At 39.8% G+C, this 16,964-nt stretch overlaps 1 protein-coding gene across 2 annotated transcripts; it reads left to right on the top strand.

The window, feature by feature from the left end:
- The first annotated feature begins 641 nt into the window (after positions 1-641).
- ZCCHC8 (zinc finger CCHC-type containing 8) lies at positions 642-11,504 on the top strand. 2 transcript variants are annotated; one of them, XM_031059513.1, is made up of 13 exons: positions 642-760; positions 1,392-1,466; positions 1,958-2,063; positions 2,712-2,789; positions 3,108-3,211; positions 4,467-4,532; positions 5,515-5,575; positions 5,689-5,831; positions 6,513-6,655; positions 7,836-7,951; positions 8,656-8,739; positions 9,196-9,310; positions 10,007-11,504. In XM_031059513.1, exons 2-13 carry the CDS (start codon positions 1,447-1,449, stop codon positions 10,807-10,809), a joined length of 1,839 nt encoding a protein of 612 aa, XP_030915373.1. In that variant the 5' UTR covers positions 642-760; positions 1,392-1,446; the 3' UTR covers positions 10,810-11,504. The 2 variants fall into 2 exon arrangements, with proteins under 2 accessions (XP_030915373.1, XP_014163734.1); XM_014308259.2 differs by having other exon boundaries at positions 5,512-5,575.
- Positions 11,505-16,964: the final 5,460 nt, after the last annotated feature.

Here is a 16,964-nt window from a genome sequence, read left to right as displayed (position 1 = left end):
GGTCCCGGCCCTCAGGGGGCTCCGGCTGCTCCCCGGGCTCTGTGGGAACGAACCCTCGGTCTCCGCCGGGCCCCAGGGGGGAGAGGGCTGAGCTGGGCGGGGAGGGAGCTCCTGGTGCTCCCAGGCTCCCTCAGAGCACGTTCTCTCTCCATAGAAACTTTTATCCCAGAGCGGCCGGGCCCGCCTCGGGCCCCGGGATGCGGGGATGGCTGTTGAATCGGCTCTCACTGAATCCCTGCGTTCCACCTTTTAACTCAGCTCCAAATAATTACAAATAGTTGAATTGTGGCAAGTTCCCTAAAGGGTTTTTGGGTTTGCCGCTGCAGCAGAGTGGAATCTGAAATGTGTTATGATTTAGTGCCCATTTACAAGTACACGTGTACTACCATTGCCTTTCTTTCGGTGATGATCACATTCATCATTTCATTTTAAAATAAAATGTTATTAATCTGCTAATATAATCATAGCATGTAATGAATGGCACTATTTGGATTGTCACAGCTAGTCCTCTTTTCATTTGTGTTTTTTTCCTTTATTCCGATTTATTGTGTTTCTCCAGCAACAGGTGGATTTTTAAATAATCCCCTGTGCAGTGAAAGGGAAGGACTGAAACCCTATTTATTGTTCTGTGAAATTCTTGCTCAGTGTTTTCTTGCTTGCTTTGGGTGTGGGTTTGTGTCTTCCAAAGAAAATCATAGTCCTTAACAATAAGTTAACATCAGGAACTTAAAAGGAAGCTGAGAATTCTGACTCGTCCTAGGTATGTTAATGCTGACTTGAAACACTGTATGAATTATACAGAGAAAATCTATTTATTTATATTGTGTATATAAATAGAGTTTATCTAAGATAAAAGCTGTCTGTGGTAACAATCTGCCACATCTTGTTTCCATGTCCCAAACCCTGCTCAGGTCCTGGGCTTCTAAAATGCCATTCCAGTTCCTGAAAAGTCTTGAATAGCAGGGACTCCATTGGTGTTGCTGTAACTTTTATTTATTTGTGTGTATCTGTTTCATGAAACTCACTTGGTCTTCAGGGAAGCAGTTCTAAGGTATAAGTTCAGCAGTGAGGAAAACTTACATTCAAATGGTTGAATGAATCTTAGTTAGAACATTGTATAAGTTTATTGAAATTATAATAGCAGGAAGAGAATTCTGTTCATACAGAATTAAATATTTCTGTAGTGTGGGGGATGTTTTGTTCTCCTTCCACCTCACACCAACCTGCTTTGCTCAAGAAGATTATTTCTGTTTAAGAGGATAGAAACTTCTTAAAAATACAGATTTTGTATTGACCAAACCTTCCTCCCTCTGTGGGGTCCAGCCTGAGCTGTGATAAAACTGTTGGGGAATATTTACTGTACCCATTGTCTGTGTTCTGTGCTGTTCCAGTGGAATCTCAGTGGAAAACCCCAAGGTTGATGGACCTCTGTTGCAGATTTTATTTATGAACAATGTCATTACTAAGTAAGTATGAAAAAACAATTCTGACAGGAAATGGGGGCTTTTTTTGTTTGTTTGGATCTAACAGTGCTGTGCCCAAATTGTGGATGTAGATTTTGTTCAATAACATAAACTATTGAAAGCTTGGAGTGGAGAAAGGATAATGGGCAGTGTGACAGGAGTTCTGTTCATTAACAATATCTGCTTTTACCATTAAGTGAGGGGTGACTTCCAGGAACTTGGAGTGAGTCTGAAGAGCAGCTTGAATTTCAGCAGTGTTGTGGGTAAAATAGAAGAAATTAATCTTTCTCTGCCTCTGAGTTGATTTTTTTGCCGCACTCAGATGCTCTCAAATACCAGATTGCATTTGTGTAGGTAGGGGTTGAGAGGGGGGCAAAAAAGAATTGGATTTTCCCCTTTTCTGAGTTATTTAGTAAATGATAAGTTAAGAAAAGAGATGTCTGCCCTTTGTTTCAGCCTTGCTCATGTCTTCATCTCTCTGTACTTCATCCCAGGCGGTATCATCAAGAAATTGAAGACTTTATTTATAGTTTAGTTCAAAAATATGAAGAGCAGAAGAAAAGTGAGCAAGAAAAATCACACTTGAATGCTAAGCCACAGGTACTTTAAAACTCAAATTGTTACAAAGTGCTGCTTCTCCATCTCTGTAATGAGAATGTTGAAATATTGCACTGTTAAACAGTGACAAAAATCAAATCAAGTAGATGTCAAACAAATGTTTTACAACTATTTGTTCCAAAAAATAGAGAGAAAGGAAAGATCCTTTCTGCCTATGAAAATGCTTCTTGAAAATTGTCCCTAGTGAAATTTCAGTGAAAGAAAATTGGTTTAAATAATTAAGAAGAAAGGTTAATGTATCTTCTTCTGGTAGTGTTTGGCCCAACTCCAAGTATAGACAAGAAAACAGATGAACAACAGAATCTGAAAATTGATACTTTCTCCTCCTAGTTTAAAATTTTGATTCTTAACTCAACATTCATTTTGAGTGAAAGGGTGGAATGACATATTCCTCTCTATCTTTCCCTTAGCTTTTTTGATGAGAATGAAAATGTAATTATGCAGTGTATTTCTCATCAAGAAAGCCTTAGAAAGGCTCTGTTGTGCTTTGGGTGTGGGAAGCTTCATGCCTGACTTGGACATCTCCATCCTGCTGCTGGTGAAAGGACAGAAGCTGAACCCCAATTCTGTGCCTTTTACATCACTAATTCAGGTTAAGTGAATTATTTTTATTTTTGCTTTTCCTGTCAGCCCTCCAGTGTTGTTTTGGAAGAGGACTGTAAAGGAACCAGCACAAGTTCTGCTAAAAAAGTGAAAGAAGCTTTTAGTGTAAGTTTTTGACTGTGCTCTTCCATGGTAGGTCTGACTCTTCATTCTCCACATTCAGCGTGCACTGCCATTAAAATAAGATCTCCTAATTTCTGTTGTTACACTGATAAATTTAAATTCAGCATGTTTGGGCTACATCAGTGCAAAAATAAAAAAATCTTATGTGTACAGGTTTGGGCTTGTATTAATTGTAAATTCTTACAGAATGGGGGAAGAAAAACCTGGAAGTATTTCAGGGAGAGTAAATTTATGGAAATGCTACCAATCTCACCTGAATACTGACACATTTCTGACAATTCTCTGACTTTTTTTCTACAGGTTGTAGGAAGTGTTCTGTATTTTACCAATTTTTGTCTCGATAAACTGGGACAGCCTATTTTAAATGAGAATCCACAGCTGACAGAAGGATGGGAAATACCTAAGTATCCTGTTTGCTAAAACACCTTTCTTTTTGCCATGTGTCAAATCCAAAGAATTCCAGTGGGTAAATTGAACTCAAATTCTCTTCAGTGGATTTTGTGTGTTTCTAGCAAAACCATACCACTCATTATAGATGGGATGATTTAATGGGTCATTAATGGCTTTTTATTCAAAACAAATAAGTATTTTGATATCATTGACTTGCTGATTGCTAGCCTGAGAGTGAATGCTTTATCCCCATAAATACATCTTGTGAATTTAGGGATTTCCTTGGCCAGTCCCTAGTCAGGTTTGGAATGACAGCTCATTGCAGATTGAATAAGTATTATCCCTCCATAAAATCCACTCTCTGGGAGAAGAAAGGGGTTTGGGAAACTCAAACATGCTGTGAAATGCTTTTTTCCAAATGTGGGAGCTAGAGGGGAGGACTTTTACTAAAATTTAATTATGGTATGCTCTTAACATGCATCCATTTTAAAGTTGGTTCCTTATTGTTTATTAAAGCCAATGTTGGAAAAGTGGAATTGAGGGAAATGTTGAAGAAGCTGGGAAATGTTGAAAAGTTTTTTAATATTGATGTCTTCCATGACAAAAGAAATTTCTCAAGTAACATCATCCCCCCTGGCTTCCAGTATTGCTTCTGTCCTGGGGAGACTCAGGACAAGAAGCAGAGTTCATTTCTGCAATATCCAGTTTGTAATCAAGGTCATTTCAGTGTTAGAAAATTATTTATATATGAACATAAATTGCAAATTTGCAATCTCCCAACCTCTGGGTGAAGGAAGTAGATTCCTAATGGGAATTTCTCCTTAAATGTCACATTAAGTGTGGCTGAAGCAATTCTGAGTGAAATGGTTCATCAGGCACTGGCTTCTAAACCACCAAAGTCCTGCTCTCAGTGAACCTGTCAGTTTGAAACTCTAACAAAATGCGGTTTAATAAGATTACTGTGAAACATTTCAGAATTATTATCTGGAAATCTCTACCTGTAAACGAGAGGGTTGTAGTTTTAGCAAGTGCTGATAAATTATTGGATAGAAATTTGGAGGAGGAAACAGCATAAGCTCATCTTAGCAAATAGTTTATAGCAGATACCATTTTATAGTTTATACTCAGGGCTTCATGTCAAGGACCCATTTGTAATTTAATGCAGATGAGTCAGTGTTCTGTTCAAAGCACTATTAAGTCTTCATTGGTATTTTAAACAAAATTGAAATTTTGCTTCATCCAGTAGCAGTTCCTTATTGAAATCTAAAGATATCAGCAAGTTTTCAGCCAGATTCTCTCCCTAGATGGACAAGAAATACAAGTAAAACCCAAAAGGTTTGTATTATTCTTAAATATAAAATTTTGAACTGAAAAGTTCAGATGCACTCTGTGATTATTGCCCAGTTAATAAACCCTTGGACATACTTGAGCAATATTTAAATTAAATAAGCCAGAGCTGAGCATTGCAGTCAGTGAATCTTTTTATTGAGTTTCTTTAGGAAGGGCCTAAAGTCCATGTGTGAAAACTTCCTGAATTTTTATACTTAGTTTTTCTCCTTCTTGTCTTTTTAGTGCTTGGTTTGTCATCCTTGCACTGGTGTTGTGTCATGGTTACTCTTCTGTAGAGTAGAGCAACTCCTGTCTAATTTATTTGATGGATTTTTAAGACAGACTGATCTGAGAGTTGATGGTGTAGTTTTTATGAGAGGTCAGAAGTGAAGGAAATTCAATTTCCAGCTGGAGTTACCTTGCCACACTTTTTGTCTCCACTTCTGGTTCCAATCCTAATTCAGTAAAAATGAATGCTCAGAAAATAAATCTTCCTCTAAAATCTTGGTATTTCACCCCAGTAACATTGCAAATGTTTCCTGCTATGGTGTGAATTTACAAGGAAGATTTAAGTTGAAGCCAGCTGCAGTTCCATTCCAGGTTTTCAGTGCAGTTTCACAAAATGAATTACTTGAAACTGTGGGCAAGGGCTTTCCAAAGAAATGGTTTTGCTCTGCTGTTTGTTTCTGCTGATTCCCAGTATTGTGGAAGGGATCAGACCTCTGGTGATACCATTTCCTATTTCCCTCTGCCCTTTCCTCATTTCTCATGTTCTCCTTAGCACTGTGAAATCAGCAGTATTCTCTATTTAATGATTGATGTAAGTTTAAAAGAAGCAAATGACAGCACATGCCATCAGCATTCTTTGCTTTTGATTTTGTCTTTCTCAAGTCTAAACCTTAAAATCTGTCACAAATGAAAATAATTAGGTGTATTTAACATTGCAGAGTTGTTTTCAGGTTTAATTTGTTGTGCATTTTTCAAGCAGGCCCAAACCTCATTGTTTCAATTGTGGTTCTGAAGACCATCAAATGAAGGACTGCCCAAAGGTAAAGTCACCAGTATTCCACAGACTGCTGCTCTCCAAGCTGTGTGTGGGGTGAAGGAGTGCATCAATTGTGAGTTGTCCAACTCTAAACTTCCCAATTGTATTATCTTTAAGCCACGAAATGCAGCTCGTATCAATGAGAAGAGAAAGGAGTTTTTGGAAGCTTGTGGTGATTCGAGCAATCAGAATTTTCAGCAGCGTTACCATGCAGAAGAAGTAGAAGAGAGGTTTGGAAAATTTAAGCCAGGAGTAATTAGGTATCTCTTTTCTTTCCATTTGCTTTTCTGGAATACCTCTTCTGCCTTTGGAGTGCCAGATTTTAATTGCTAGAGTTTATTAAGTCCACCTGCTGCTCTTAACTATGAGTGTATTATGTCAGAATTTGATAAATAGAATTTAAATAAATTGTAGAGCTATCTTTCAAATGAAAACTCACTGCTGGCTTGACAGTCCTGCCCTTTCTCTAATGCAGGGTGATAAATATTACTCTTTGACTTCTGAAATTGTATTATGTTCCTACTAAAAATGTATTCAAAGGTCTGCAAATTTTGAGCTTTGAGTGTCCCTTCCTCTCTATTCAAAATGTCAGAGAAATCATAGTATTGTGTGGCAGTCCCCAAAAAAATCACCAGTAAATTCAGTGTCAGGGTCCACCCTTCCTGTTGATAGCTGCAGTCAAGGCCATGAGTCAGAAGCAGTAGGTCAAGTGTGTTATTCTTGGTGTAGAATTAAATCTAATAAAGTGTTTAAGCACATCAGCAAGGCAAAAAGTTCTATTTAATGTCAGAGCTGATTTTCATTTATATCTGGGGCGGAAATGCAACACACTTTGACCTACAACTCACTGAAAACTCCACAAAACATTCATAACCTTTTTGTCACCAATTGAGGGATTTTTCTGGATGACATTTTGTTTTCTCTTTGTTTCCTTGGCTCAGTGGGGTCCTTCAGGATGCTCTTGGTGTGACAGACAAGAGCCTGCCCCCGTTCATTTACCGCATGCGGCAGCTGGGCTACCCCCCAGGCTGGCTCAAGGAGGCCGAGATGGAGCACTCAGGGCTGGCTCTGTATGATGGCAAAGGTGAGAAATGTGGGGCTGGGATGGAGCACTCAGGGCTGGCTCTGTATGATGGCAAAGGTGAGAAATGTGGGGCTGGGATGGAGCACTCAGGGCTGGCTCTGTACGATGGCAAAGGTGAGAAATGTGGGGCTGGGATGGAGCACTCAGGGCTGGCTCTGTACCATGGCAAAGGTGAGAAGTGTGGGGCTGGGATGGAGCACTCAGGGCTGGCTCTGTGCCATGGCAAAGGTGAGCACTGGGGCTGGGATGGAGCACTCATGGCTGGCTCTGTGCAATGGCAAAGGTGAGCACTGGGGCTGGGATGCAGCTTTACTAGGAGGCTTTCTGCTGGCTGCATGCTCCTCAGGAGATAATAAATTAACTGGTTTGGAAAGCTTCATCTTCCTCGTGGAAAAGATGCAAATCAATAAAATATTTTTACTTGTTTTGTTCATATAAAAGGTGTCACAGCTGACACCTTTTGTCAGCTGTGTCCTGGTTCAGGGTAAATTTTGGAGAGAACCCCCAAAGGCTCTCCCCCCCTTCACTCTCTGGAACAAGTCTTAAAGGTGCAAAATTTATTATTCAGCATAAACAGGATGATTTGGGATAAAATCATCGTATAGTCAACCTAGGACATGCTGTGATGTAACAACAAAACAAAACAAATTCCATAATGGTTGTGTTGCAAAGATGGGAAACTGTCAGTGGGATTTCACTGTTAGAACCTGGAGTTGTGAAACTGCAAGACTTGCAAATCTCTTCTTGTCCAATTTCCTCTCCCTTTTTCTCTTTTCATAGAAGAAGCCATAGCCCTCAATAAATTACTCTTACACAGGAACAAAACCACCAGCAAGCGAACAAAACCACCAGCAAGCAAACAAAACATTTCTTGGAACCCAGCTTAAGTAACTTACCAGCTTTTTGCTAATGACTCTTATTTATGCTTCATCTCACAACAGTCCTGATGCCAAATTCTGAGGGTGGCAATGGAACATGAAGAGCAGTTGTGTAGGAGCACCCAGTTAGGTTTCTGGGGAGGTTTCATGCCTGTATCTGATGCATTTGGTCACTGCTCCTGCCTCTCTGGATTTCAAAACCTTCTATCAATACTTCCATTCCAAACTGCTGTTCTTTAATCCTGTGGATTTTTCCAGTGGTGTTCTTAATTAACATCAATAATAATTCTATTCCATTATAGGTGAAGTTGAAGCAGAAGATAAGGGCTCTCCCCAGCCCAAACGTATCACTTATGATGTGTCCAAGTTGGTCAATTACCCAGGCTTTAATATATCCACTCCCAGTGGGATCCCAGATGTGAGTAGCTGTTCTCTGCCTTCTGAATGTGCTGAGGGACAGGAGCTGCTTTTAGCCAAGAGTAGATGTTTTGTGTCTGCATCTGACAATTCCCTTTTAAGAGTCTCTTCTTTTTAAGCCCTTGCTTTGGGGCTGGGGTTTGTAATTAATGTGACAGCTGATACTTGTCATGTTTCTTGTGCTAGGGTCTGACAGTGCTTCTGTGAGGATTGTTCCATTATGACATCAATAGTTTGGTATTTTTTAAACACAGAATTTCACACATGAATAGCTTTTTTTTTCCTTACATGTAAATTTTCTGAATGTTCTTGGAATATGAAAATCACTGTGGGTGTTTCCATAATTATAATTTTGATTACAAAAAATTACATCAGACCAGTCAGTGCACAACTTCTGCCAAGCTCTGTAACAGCTGGAATTAAGCAAATCATAGCAGAAGATCCACATGCTGGGTGCCCTCTTAAGAACAGAGCACACAAGAAATCCCCTGTGGGTGCTGCACTTTCATCTTCAAAAGCATTTTTACCTCCTGTCAGTGAATTCACTGCTCTGAATGCCTGAACATTAAAAAGAAGCATTTGTGCATTTACACCTTTACATTTGCCCATTTAGTGGCCTCCAAATGTGTTTTTTCATTCAGTGTTATTAACCAATCATATGCAACATTATTTCTCTTTTCTCTTTTTTTTTTCTTTTTGCTGTAGGAGTGGCAGATGTTTGGTTCCATCCCCATGCAGCCATCTCAACAGAAGGATGTTTTTGCTCACTACCTTTCTAATTATCAGGAGGTGAATATGTCTTCTTGTTAAAAAAAAAACAATGTTGTCTTTTAGTTAGTGTAGGTCGTGATGATTTCTTGCTTTTATCTTCTTTCTCCACAAGGGGACAGACTTTTTATTGACACTAGTGAGGGTGAAATGCTCATCTGGCTTATCTCTTTTAACAAAAAATGGCTTTGTGTTTAAAATGAATTCTGTTATTTCCCTTAAGTTGTGCAAAGATTTGTAAGCAGTTTGGAAAAAAATTGTCATGAATTGACACAGCCTGGAAGTTCCAGACTCCCCTAATAAATGAGAAGTTTGGTTGCCATGGCCATGGCATCCCTCAGATGTCAATGTCTGTTTACACACTGAGTCCCCAATGATTGCATAGTTACAAAATTCCTTTAATTCTTAGAGCTGGAAATGTTACCCTGTACAGGATAATACTAATTATTTTTGGTTTTGTGGATAATTTCTCTGCAGCCAAGTCCAAAATCCAGCAGCAAAAGGGCTGCACCTCAGTCCAAGTCTCGTCATTCCAAACGAGCAAGAGAAGACACTTCAGAGGTAGCAGCAGCTGACATGGACCTGGACTCTGGTACAGTCACTCTGATTTTTGCTTTTTCTAGTTTCAACTTTTATTTTCAAAATAACTTGTTCTGGATTGAAATGTGAGAGTTAAAAGGAGAAGGCAATGTGTTAGTATTTTGGTGGTAATTAAAGGCAGTGTTGACAGAACCAGCAGTGTCCTACTGCAGTGGCATTTGCTGTGATTGTTACTGTGGTTTTTGTATCTTCTCATACCAAGCAGGAGGTTTCAGTGTGCTCAGAGCAGTTGCAATGTTCAGTTAAAATTCTGATCTCTTTACTCCAGGAGCATCCTAAAGAAACTTCTGTTAAGACTCCCAAATCCCTAAATACTTGGATGGAATAACATAAATTTGCAAGCTTACAGCTTCTTGATAAGGAGGCAAACTCAGGAGCATTCAGTGTTAGAGTAGCTGGAGAAACTTCTGGCTTTCCTTTTGAAATCTGCCATGAGGAATCCTTCAATGTGTCTCAGTGTGGAATGAGTTTGTTCTTAATACCTTCAAGAGTAATTATTTTTTCCTTGAATGGCTGGCAGAGTTCAAATCCCAAAAATGAAAAGCCTCACAAAGCTTGTGCTGAAAACCTCAGCTGAAAACCAAGGATGAGAAGACATAAATCTGGTAGTTAATCAGAACATTGGGACTTTGAATCTTGTCCTGGTCAGATTTCAGGTTCTAAAAGGTGTCTTTTAATCTCTTTCTAGATCTGGAAGGAGCACAGAGATCTCAAACTCCCAACAGTTTTCAGTTCCAACCTCCTCTGCCGCCTGGATCTCCATCCATGTCCACTCCCCCACCAGTGCCCCAAGGAACGCCCCCCCTCACCCCCCCTCAGCCTTCCACCCCCAGCCCCTCTCCCCTCCCCAGGACTGCCCCAGCACCAGACTCTGCCAGTGACAGTCCCCAGCCCAAAATAGTGGACTCAGTGATGGATGAGGACACACTGACCCTGGAGGAGCTGGAGGAGCAGCAGAGGTTAATCTGGGCAGCTCTGGAGCAGGCAGAGAGCACCAACAGTGACTCTGATATTCCTGTGGACACACCTTTAACTGGCAATTCCCTGACCTCATCACCAGCCAGGAATGAAGCAGATCTCGTTGCAGAAGTCAGGTCACCTGAGAAAGTGGTCTCAGTGGAAACAGAGTTTTCTGACATCAGTGAGCAGATCCCAGAAAATGATCATTCTCTAACCAGTCCCAATGTAGAGGACAGTTTGCTTGACTTAAAGGAAAATCCTGATAATGCAGTTTCTGAAGGCCCGCTGGATGACACCCTGCCTGCTGCCAGCCCTGAGGTTAATGAGGGGGAAAGCACAGGTGGTAATAAAGTGCCCACAAGCACTGGATCATCTGGGAAAAAATCTGGACTTGTTCCTGACATGAGCAAGTTTGCTGCAGGCATCACACCATTTGAATTTGAAAATATGGCAGAATCAACTGGGGTTTATCTACGGATAAGAAGCCTGTTAAAAAATTCCCCGAGAAACCAGCAAAAGAAAAAGACTTAAATTTTAATTGGTCTTTTGTTTTCTTATATCCAAATCCCTTCTGTTTCCCCACCAGTTTTACAAACTCAGATAACCTCCCTCATGTTATGGAAAAGAGAAAATCTTGACAAATGCAGGTCTGCCCTATTCTTCCTTGGTAGTGAAGTCAGTGCAGGTTTCCATCTTGACCAGGACCATCAGTGCAGGCAGCAAATGTAGAATTTTCCCAAATTGCAAGCTCCCACTAAGGAATAACAGGACTGATGATTTGTTAAGATCATTTTATTTGCCAATACTCGAGACTCTAAAATGCAGGGTTTGTGGTTTGGTGTTCATTATTTTGGCTAAGATTTATATTGTCCTTGAGTTTCAGGTGGATTGGTGATTTTTTTAATATCTGTCCTTTGTACAATAATCTATACTTTATACATTTTGCTAATTATCCTGTAGATAAGTTTAATATATTCTGAATGTTTTTAAAAAGGTCTGATGTTAAGATTTCCCACATCAAAGTCCTGGCAATTGGAAGAAAATAATTGGGGATTACAATGCTATTTTCACCATTTCAAGTATTTTTATAAATTATTTATGTGGGTCTGTTTTAATTGCCACTGTATCTTTTGTAGCATCGTCCTTCATGTAAACTTGCTGTACAGACATGTTCGTGGTTGTCTACAGAGGTTTAATAAATGAGCTTTTAGCTAAAGAGCTTTTAATTGGAGTCCTGAAGCAGCAAAATGCTGGTTTTTGAAAATCAGCTGCTGAAGAAAAGTTGGGAAAACCAGCTGAACAAAATAAGGATGAGTATAGCGAAATATTTTAGGAAGGGCGACAACTGTCAGCTTCAGGTTTTCTTAATCAAGAATCTGTTAAAATTCACTTAGCTACTTAAACAGAACCTTGCCATACCATTCAGTTTTCATAACCTGAAGAGCTATCCAGTTCTGAATGCTTAGAGATGTTGTAATCATGCTGATTAATTGTTCTAACACTTTTCTTTCCTTCTTGTCTCGGGAGGGAGCTGTGGCTGAAGTGACTGCACCTTGTTCAGTTGCCAAGAGAGGGAGCACTAGATTGATGTAAGCATTTGTCCTTCCAGAAATGCAGGAAAAGTCTCCCCAACCAAGTGTTAAAGCAGAGTAAACCAAAGCATTTTCAAGTATCTAACAAAAAACTTGTGAAGTGGAATGTCTGGTAGATAATGTTAGAGAGTGAACTTAATTCTTTCAAATTCTCAGCTTTGCAGTTAGTGCATATTGCCCAAAGATCTGTAACATACATGATACTGGTACACACTGCATTTGAATCTCAGTGAGAGCCCCAGGCTTTTTGCAGTTAAAGCCTTTATTTATTTCTCTTTCTTTTTTTTTCTCCCTAAGCTGTACAGGAAGGCAAAACCAAAGCACCTTTATGTGTGAATTCTGAGAGGCTGAAAAATCTTTTTGCAGCATTTACCAGTTGAGTTTATTTGATTGCACTTGGAAAGCAAGTCAAGGTAAATGTTCATCATATGTTCTAAAATGTGAGTGGCATTTTTCTTCTTAATTTATAGGAGAAATAGTATTTTTATAACAAGAGTGGACAACAAAATAATGTGCTGTTTCCACCTTCTACACACATTTAAAGAAAGCTCTGTTGGGAAGCATATGGAGGTCTGGCACTTTTTGCTCCTCCTCCTTCCATGGTTTAAAAGCCAGTAATGACAGTTTGCAGGAGCCTTTGTGTGCTGCACCATTGCCACGTGGATGGTAAAGGGATGCAGGGCAGGAGGTGATGATTGCCAGTGCACACCTTCTGGGTGTGTTGTGCAGCTCATATTTGAAACATGCAGTTCTCTCACCACACCTTAAAGATCTGGTTTTAATGGCTCTTAAGAAATGCTGCTGCCTGAGTAGGGCATGCAGCCTAAACTAAAGGAGTGCTGGTGGTTTCTGTGAGCAAGGCAAAGAGCACACAAGATAAAAATCAACTTTATGTGCTTAGAACCTTTCAGTGCTCTGTATAGTCCATCCTCAATCACCCTTCCACATAATTAATTGGTCACAACAGATAAGCAAAACAGTTGTGACTAAAGTACTTTCATCTGTTATTCTTTTGTGTTTCAAACTGCAGTGTTACAAATGTTCCTGTAATGCTTATTTTATTTCTTAAAATAATATTTTTATTATATGTTTTGATCTCAGAAAAGCAGGCAGGGACTGTTGAATTTCTGGATTTAATTTTAGTAATTTAATTTCAAATAAGGATAAATCATAGAAAATTCTCTGAGAGCACTTAGGGGTATCTTTAAATTGTTCTTTTAAATCTTCTCTTTGGAATTGTCCTTTCTTTGGAGGTGGCAGTCAGCATGGATAGCACTGTGAGAAAACTGAACCAGTAAGTAAAACTCCTCCTGTATTTACCTCTGCTGTAAGACACAGTTAATTAGGGATGGGCAGTTATCTCTGCTGCTTCTCTCATGATGAGGAATTCATTCATCTGCCTCTCTTAGCAATTTATCTATCATTCACTGTTCTGTCAAGTGCTACATATTGTTGCACTGGAGATGTTTGTAATTAGTGAGGTTTTTAACCTGTCAGCTGTAACTACTCAAATGGGCTTTGTATATTGAAACTGCAATCAGATCACACTCTCAAGTCCCAAGGAAAAGCTGAATAGCAAAGTATTTTGGGTCCTTTAAAGTGCCATTCCCATGGTGATGGGTGTGGCATAATAACCTAGATTACAGCTTACTAAAATGAATGAGTAATAAAATCTGTAATGAGGTGGGTATAGCATGAGCAGGCATCACTCACATTTTCCCACAGATTCCTGTTGGCATAGTCCTTGTGTTTATTTACAGCACTTGGAACACCAAAAAATATTTTAAAATGCTCATGCACGTCTAAAAAATCAAATCTCTGCAAAATATTCTGAGTATCAGTCAGGTGGGAAGTTGTGTCTTAAAAAGATCCAAATTCCTGACTCTAAATTTTTATAACCCAATTCACAGCGCTCAAAACGTCAAGAAAAGAGAAACAGCTGAGATTCTAGAAGATATCTGAAAGACGTGGTAGCTGCTAAAAAGAATTATTTCACTGCAAGCTCTGTGAGGCAGCATAGCTGGGAGGAAAAAAAGAAAAAAAAGAGAAATGAAGAGGAGGAAAAAGCTCCAATGTAATCCAAGTGCTTCAGTTGCCATGGAAGCCCGTAGCACCTTCGTTCTGTGCCATGGCTGTGCTGCCCCTGGGAAGGGAAAGCCACTGAAGATTGCTGCTGTTCCTGAATACAGTGCAGAGTCACTGCTACATTTTGGGGGGTGGGAGGGGATGAGTCAGAGGGAGGAATTGGTCGTGATTCCTGGAGCAGCTTTTAGAAAACAGGATGGGTTTAATAGCCTGGTAATTACTGTGTGACAATTGGACACTTCCTAGACTTCAGACAACTACAGCAGCAGAGATGTTATGTAAGGTTTTTTGCAATGTGTGTTTAGCTGTGACCCATGACTGAATGAAAATTTATTTACCCTTTCTTTAGAATTCAGCACTCGATAGGAACAAAATCCTTCTGCTTTGCTTTGCTGTAGGTGAGAATTCAGCTTTTATTGCTATTTACATAAGTGCTGGAATGATTTGCATCTTTATTAATAGACTGGTTCCTCAGTTATCAGGGAAATGAAACACTCAGCAAGAGGAACATTACTGTTAATTTAAATATCTTGTTTAAACCAGAATGCAGAAAGGATTATTTTTTAATTTGCTCAAATACTGCTCTCCATTGTTTTACCCATGTTAGGGTAGAACAAATAATGTAAAATTGGATGAAAGCTTGTCTTGAGTAGCTCACCAAAGAACATGGGTTTGGAGAGCTTTTTCTTTTATTGCTGCTGGCCAGTCTGGCTGACCTGGGGAAGGGAAGCAGTAAGTACATTACAAGTGAAAAGACTTCTTGCAGCCTTTACAAAAAAGAAACTACAGAAAATAGTAGTGCAAGTGCTGGGATTTTTGAAGCAGCACTTCTGAGATTAAAAAAAAAGCAATTAGCTGCCTTTTCTGTAGCAGATGTGACCATCAGTTCTGTATAGGAATTGCCAGATGTGCATATTGAAGAGATTATTCAGAGGGGAAAAAAAATCTTTACTCAGAATTCTTGTACTTGGGTGAATACATCCCATTAAATAGAAAAATGGATTTCTTCTGTCAAGAGATCCTTACATTCAAAGGACAACATTTTAGCTCTTTAGAAAGCTTCAACAACCTTGGAGCCTTCACAAATCTGGAAAAGGGCAGAAACAACTGCAACTGGTGTTCCCACATTATTGAGAATTCTAATTTCAAAGTGAGCCTTGTACTTGTGGCCAGGATGCCAGTAGTTATGTTGGCATTCTGAATTTCCCTGGAGCATCTAGCAATTCCTGTTCTCATGGAATTATGAAAATGCCTATATATTATTTGTTGACTGATCTGATCATGCAGATCAGAAAACAGCCACCAGGACTGGAATCAAAGATATTGTGGCTTTCAATCATAGCTAATCCTGTACAGGAGTGTGGTTTATAGTACCAGGATCTTTTATTACAATGATTCCTACAAATTGGCTGTGCCCTGTGGGTGCAGACTGGTACCCAGAGGCTGTCAGCCATTTCCAGGTGGGATGAACTGAAGTTGCAGTTGCTCCAAAGCTACATTTTCCTGGTATGAAGTTGATTCTGGTCAAAGAATGGATAACAAACTCTTTTTTTCCTACAGGGTCTTGAAGCTGAGTCTGCTCAGTAGAAAGTTACTGGAAAAAACAGTGGCACATTCCCTTGATCTGTGTGACATTCTCAATTCCTGCCTTCATCCAGGACATTTTTACCATAGCTTTACAAGGGAGTGAATCAAAATATTTACAGATTTAAACATATTTTATCCATTATTTTCCCACAGTTAGTGCTCCCATGTGATGACAAGTTCTACAATAACAGCACAAAGTTGCAACTTCTAGTTTTCATCTTTAAGCTGTCTTGTAGTTGCTGTGCTGTGTCCTAGATGCATCAGTCTGATATTGCTTCCACAACTTTATTGCTGTGCACTGAACTGCAAGCATTTGAGATGGACTTAGATGGTGGCAAATTAACTGAGAGACAAAACATCAAATTAATGATGGAGAATGATAGATACACTTAGAGAAAAACCCATTCTACGTTAGCGCCAGATCAGTACAGAAAGCTCAAATCTGCAGCACCAGAAAGAAGCACAGAAGTTCACCACTGCAGCTCTCAAGCCAGCAGATATTTTAGGCAAGTGTTCTGTAAAGTTGTACAACTCTCCAGTTTCTACCATTATTGCAATTTTTGTGGGATTATTTCCATAGCTAGGGGCTGCAGGGTCATTTTTTTAAAAAAGCAATCCTTTGCTGGCTCTGCACTTCTGAATACAACCCAATGTTTAAATCCTGAAGTCCTTATTCAGCAAAACTTTTATCAGATTTTGCAGGGAGAAAGAGGGGGGCCTGTGCATGGATTCAAATTCTGTTTCACCATATAATGGCCACGGCAAGAGATTGTGTTTAATGTTTAGGAAGTGAAATTCTAACAAACATTGCTAAATGCTGATGTAGTTGAAACCCATTATTTGGGGGAGTGCATCACACCATTTTGTGCTTTACCGTGCTGGATTAATGCCAAAGAACGAAGCCAAAATGAAACACAAATTGCAATCAGTCCCCAGCAATGGAACTGCTTTCTCATCACCCTTTTGTTCGAATGGCATCATGCAGAAACCCAACAAGCTATGAGGCTGCAAACTGAGGTTTGCTTTGTGAGGAATTCAGTGGTGATGGGCCAGCTCTGGCTGGGCTCCGCTGCCTGTTTGTAAGAGGGGAAGAAGTGGAGCAGAGCTGTTTGATTCAGCCTTGAAAATCGGTATTAAATTGTTGATGGTGGCATTAGAGCTGCTGCTCCAGCTGTTTAAACTTTAGCAGTGAGATAACGCCAGCTTCCAATGTGTTGCTTCACAAACACAATGAAAATAAAAATATTCAGTACTTTGGGATAATAAATTTCTGCATGATGAATTTCTGGGCAGCAGGACAAAAGGAAAATGGAGCGAAGCAGCAGACAGTGAAGTTATTCACCCACTAGAGCGATGTGCTTCACACCTCCCCGTCTGTGCCCACCCTCTCCCCCTCCCACCCAGCCGGGCTGTGCCGCAGCG

Source organism: Geospiza fortis, unplaced genomic scaffold, assembly GCF_000277835.1.
Source record: "Geospiza fortis unplaced genomic scaffold, GeoFor_1.0 scaffold145, whole genome shotgun sequence".
Taxonomy (NCBI): Eukaryota; Metazoa; Chordata; class Aves; order Passeriformes; family Thraupidae; genus Geospiza; species Geospiza fortis.
Note: the sequence above shows the minus strand (reverse complement) of the source record. Positions and strands in the feature narration are given on the sequence as shown.

Bases quoted from the DNA above. Each gene is read 5' to 3' on its own strand.
- ZCCHC8 (XM_014308259.2), top strand. From the start codon at position 1,447: ATGAACAATGTCATTACTAA. The intron at 3,212-4,466 runs GTATCCTGTTTG...TGAAATCTAAAG, and splicing joins GAAGGATGGGAAATACCTAA to ATATCAGCAAGTTTTCAGCC. The intron at 4,533-5,511 runs GTTTGTATTATT...GCATTTTTCAAG, and splicing joins ATACAAGTAAAACCCAAAAG to CAGGCCCAAACCTCATTGTT.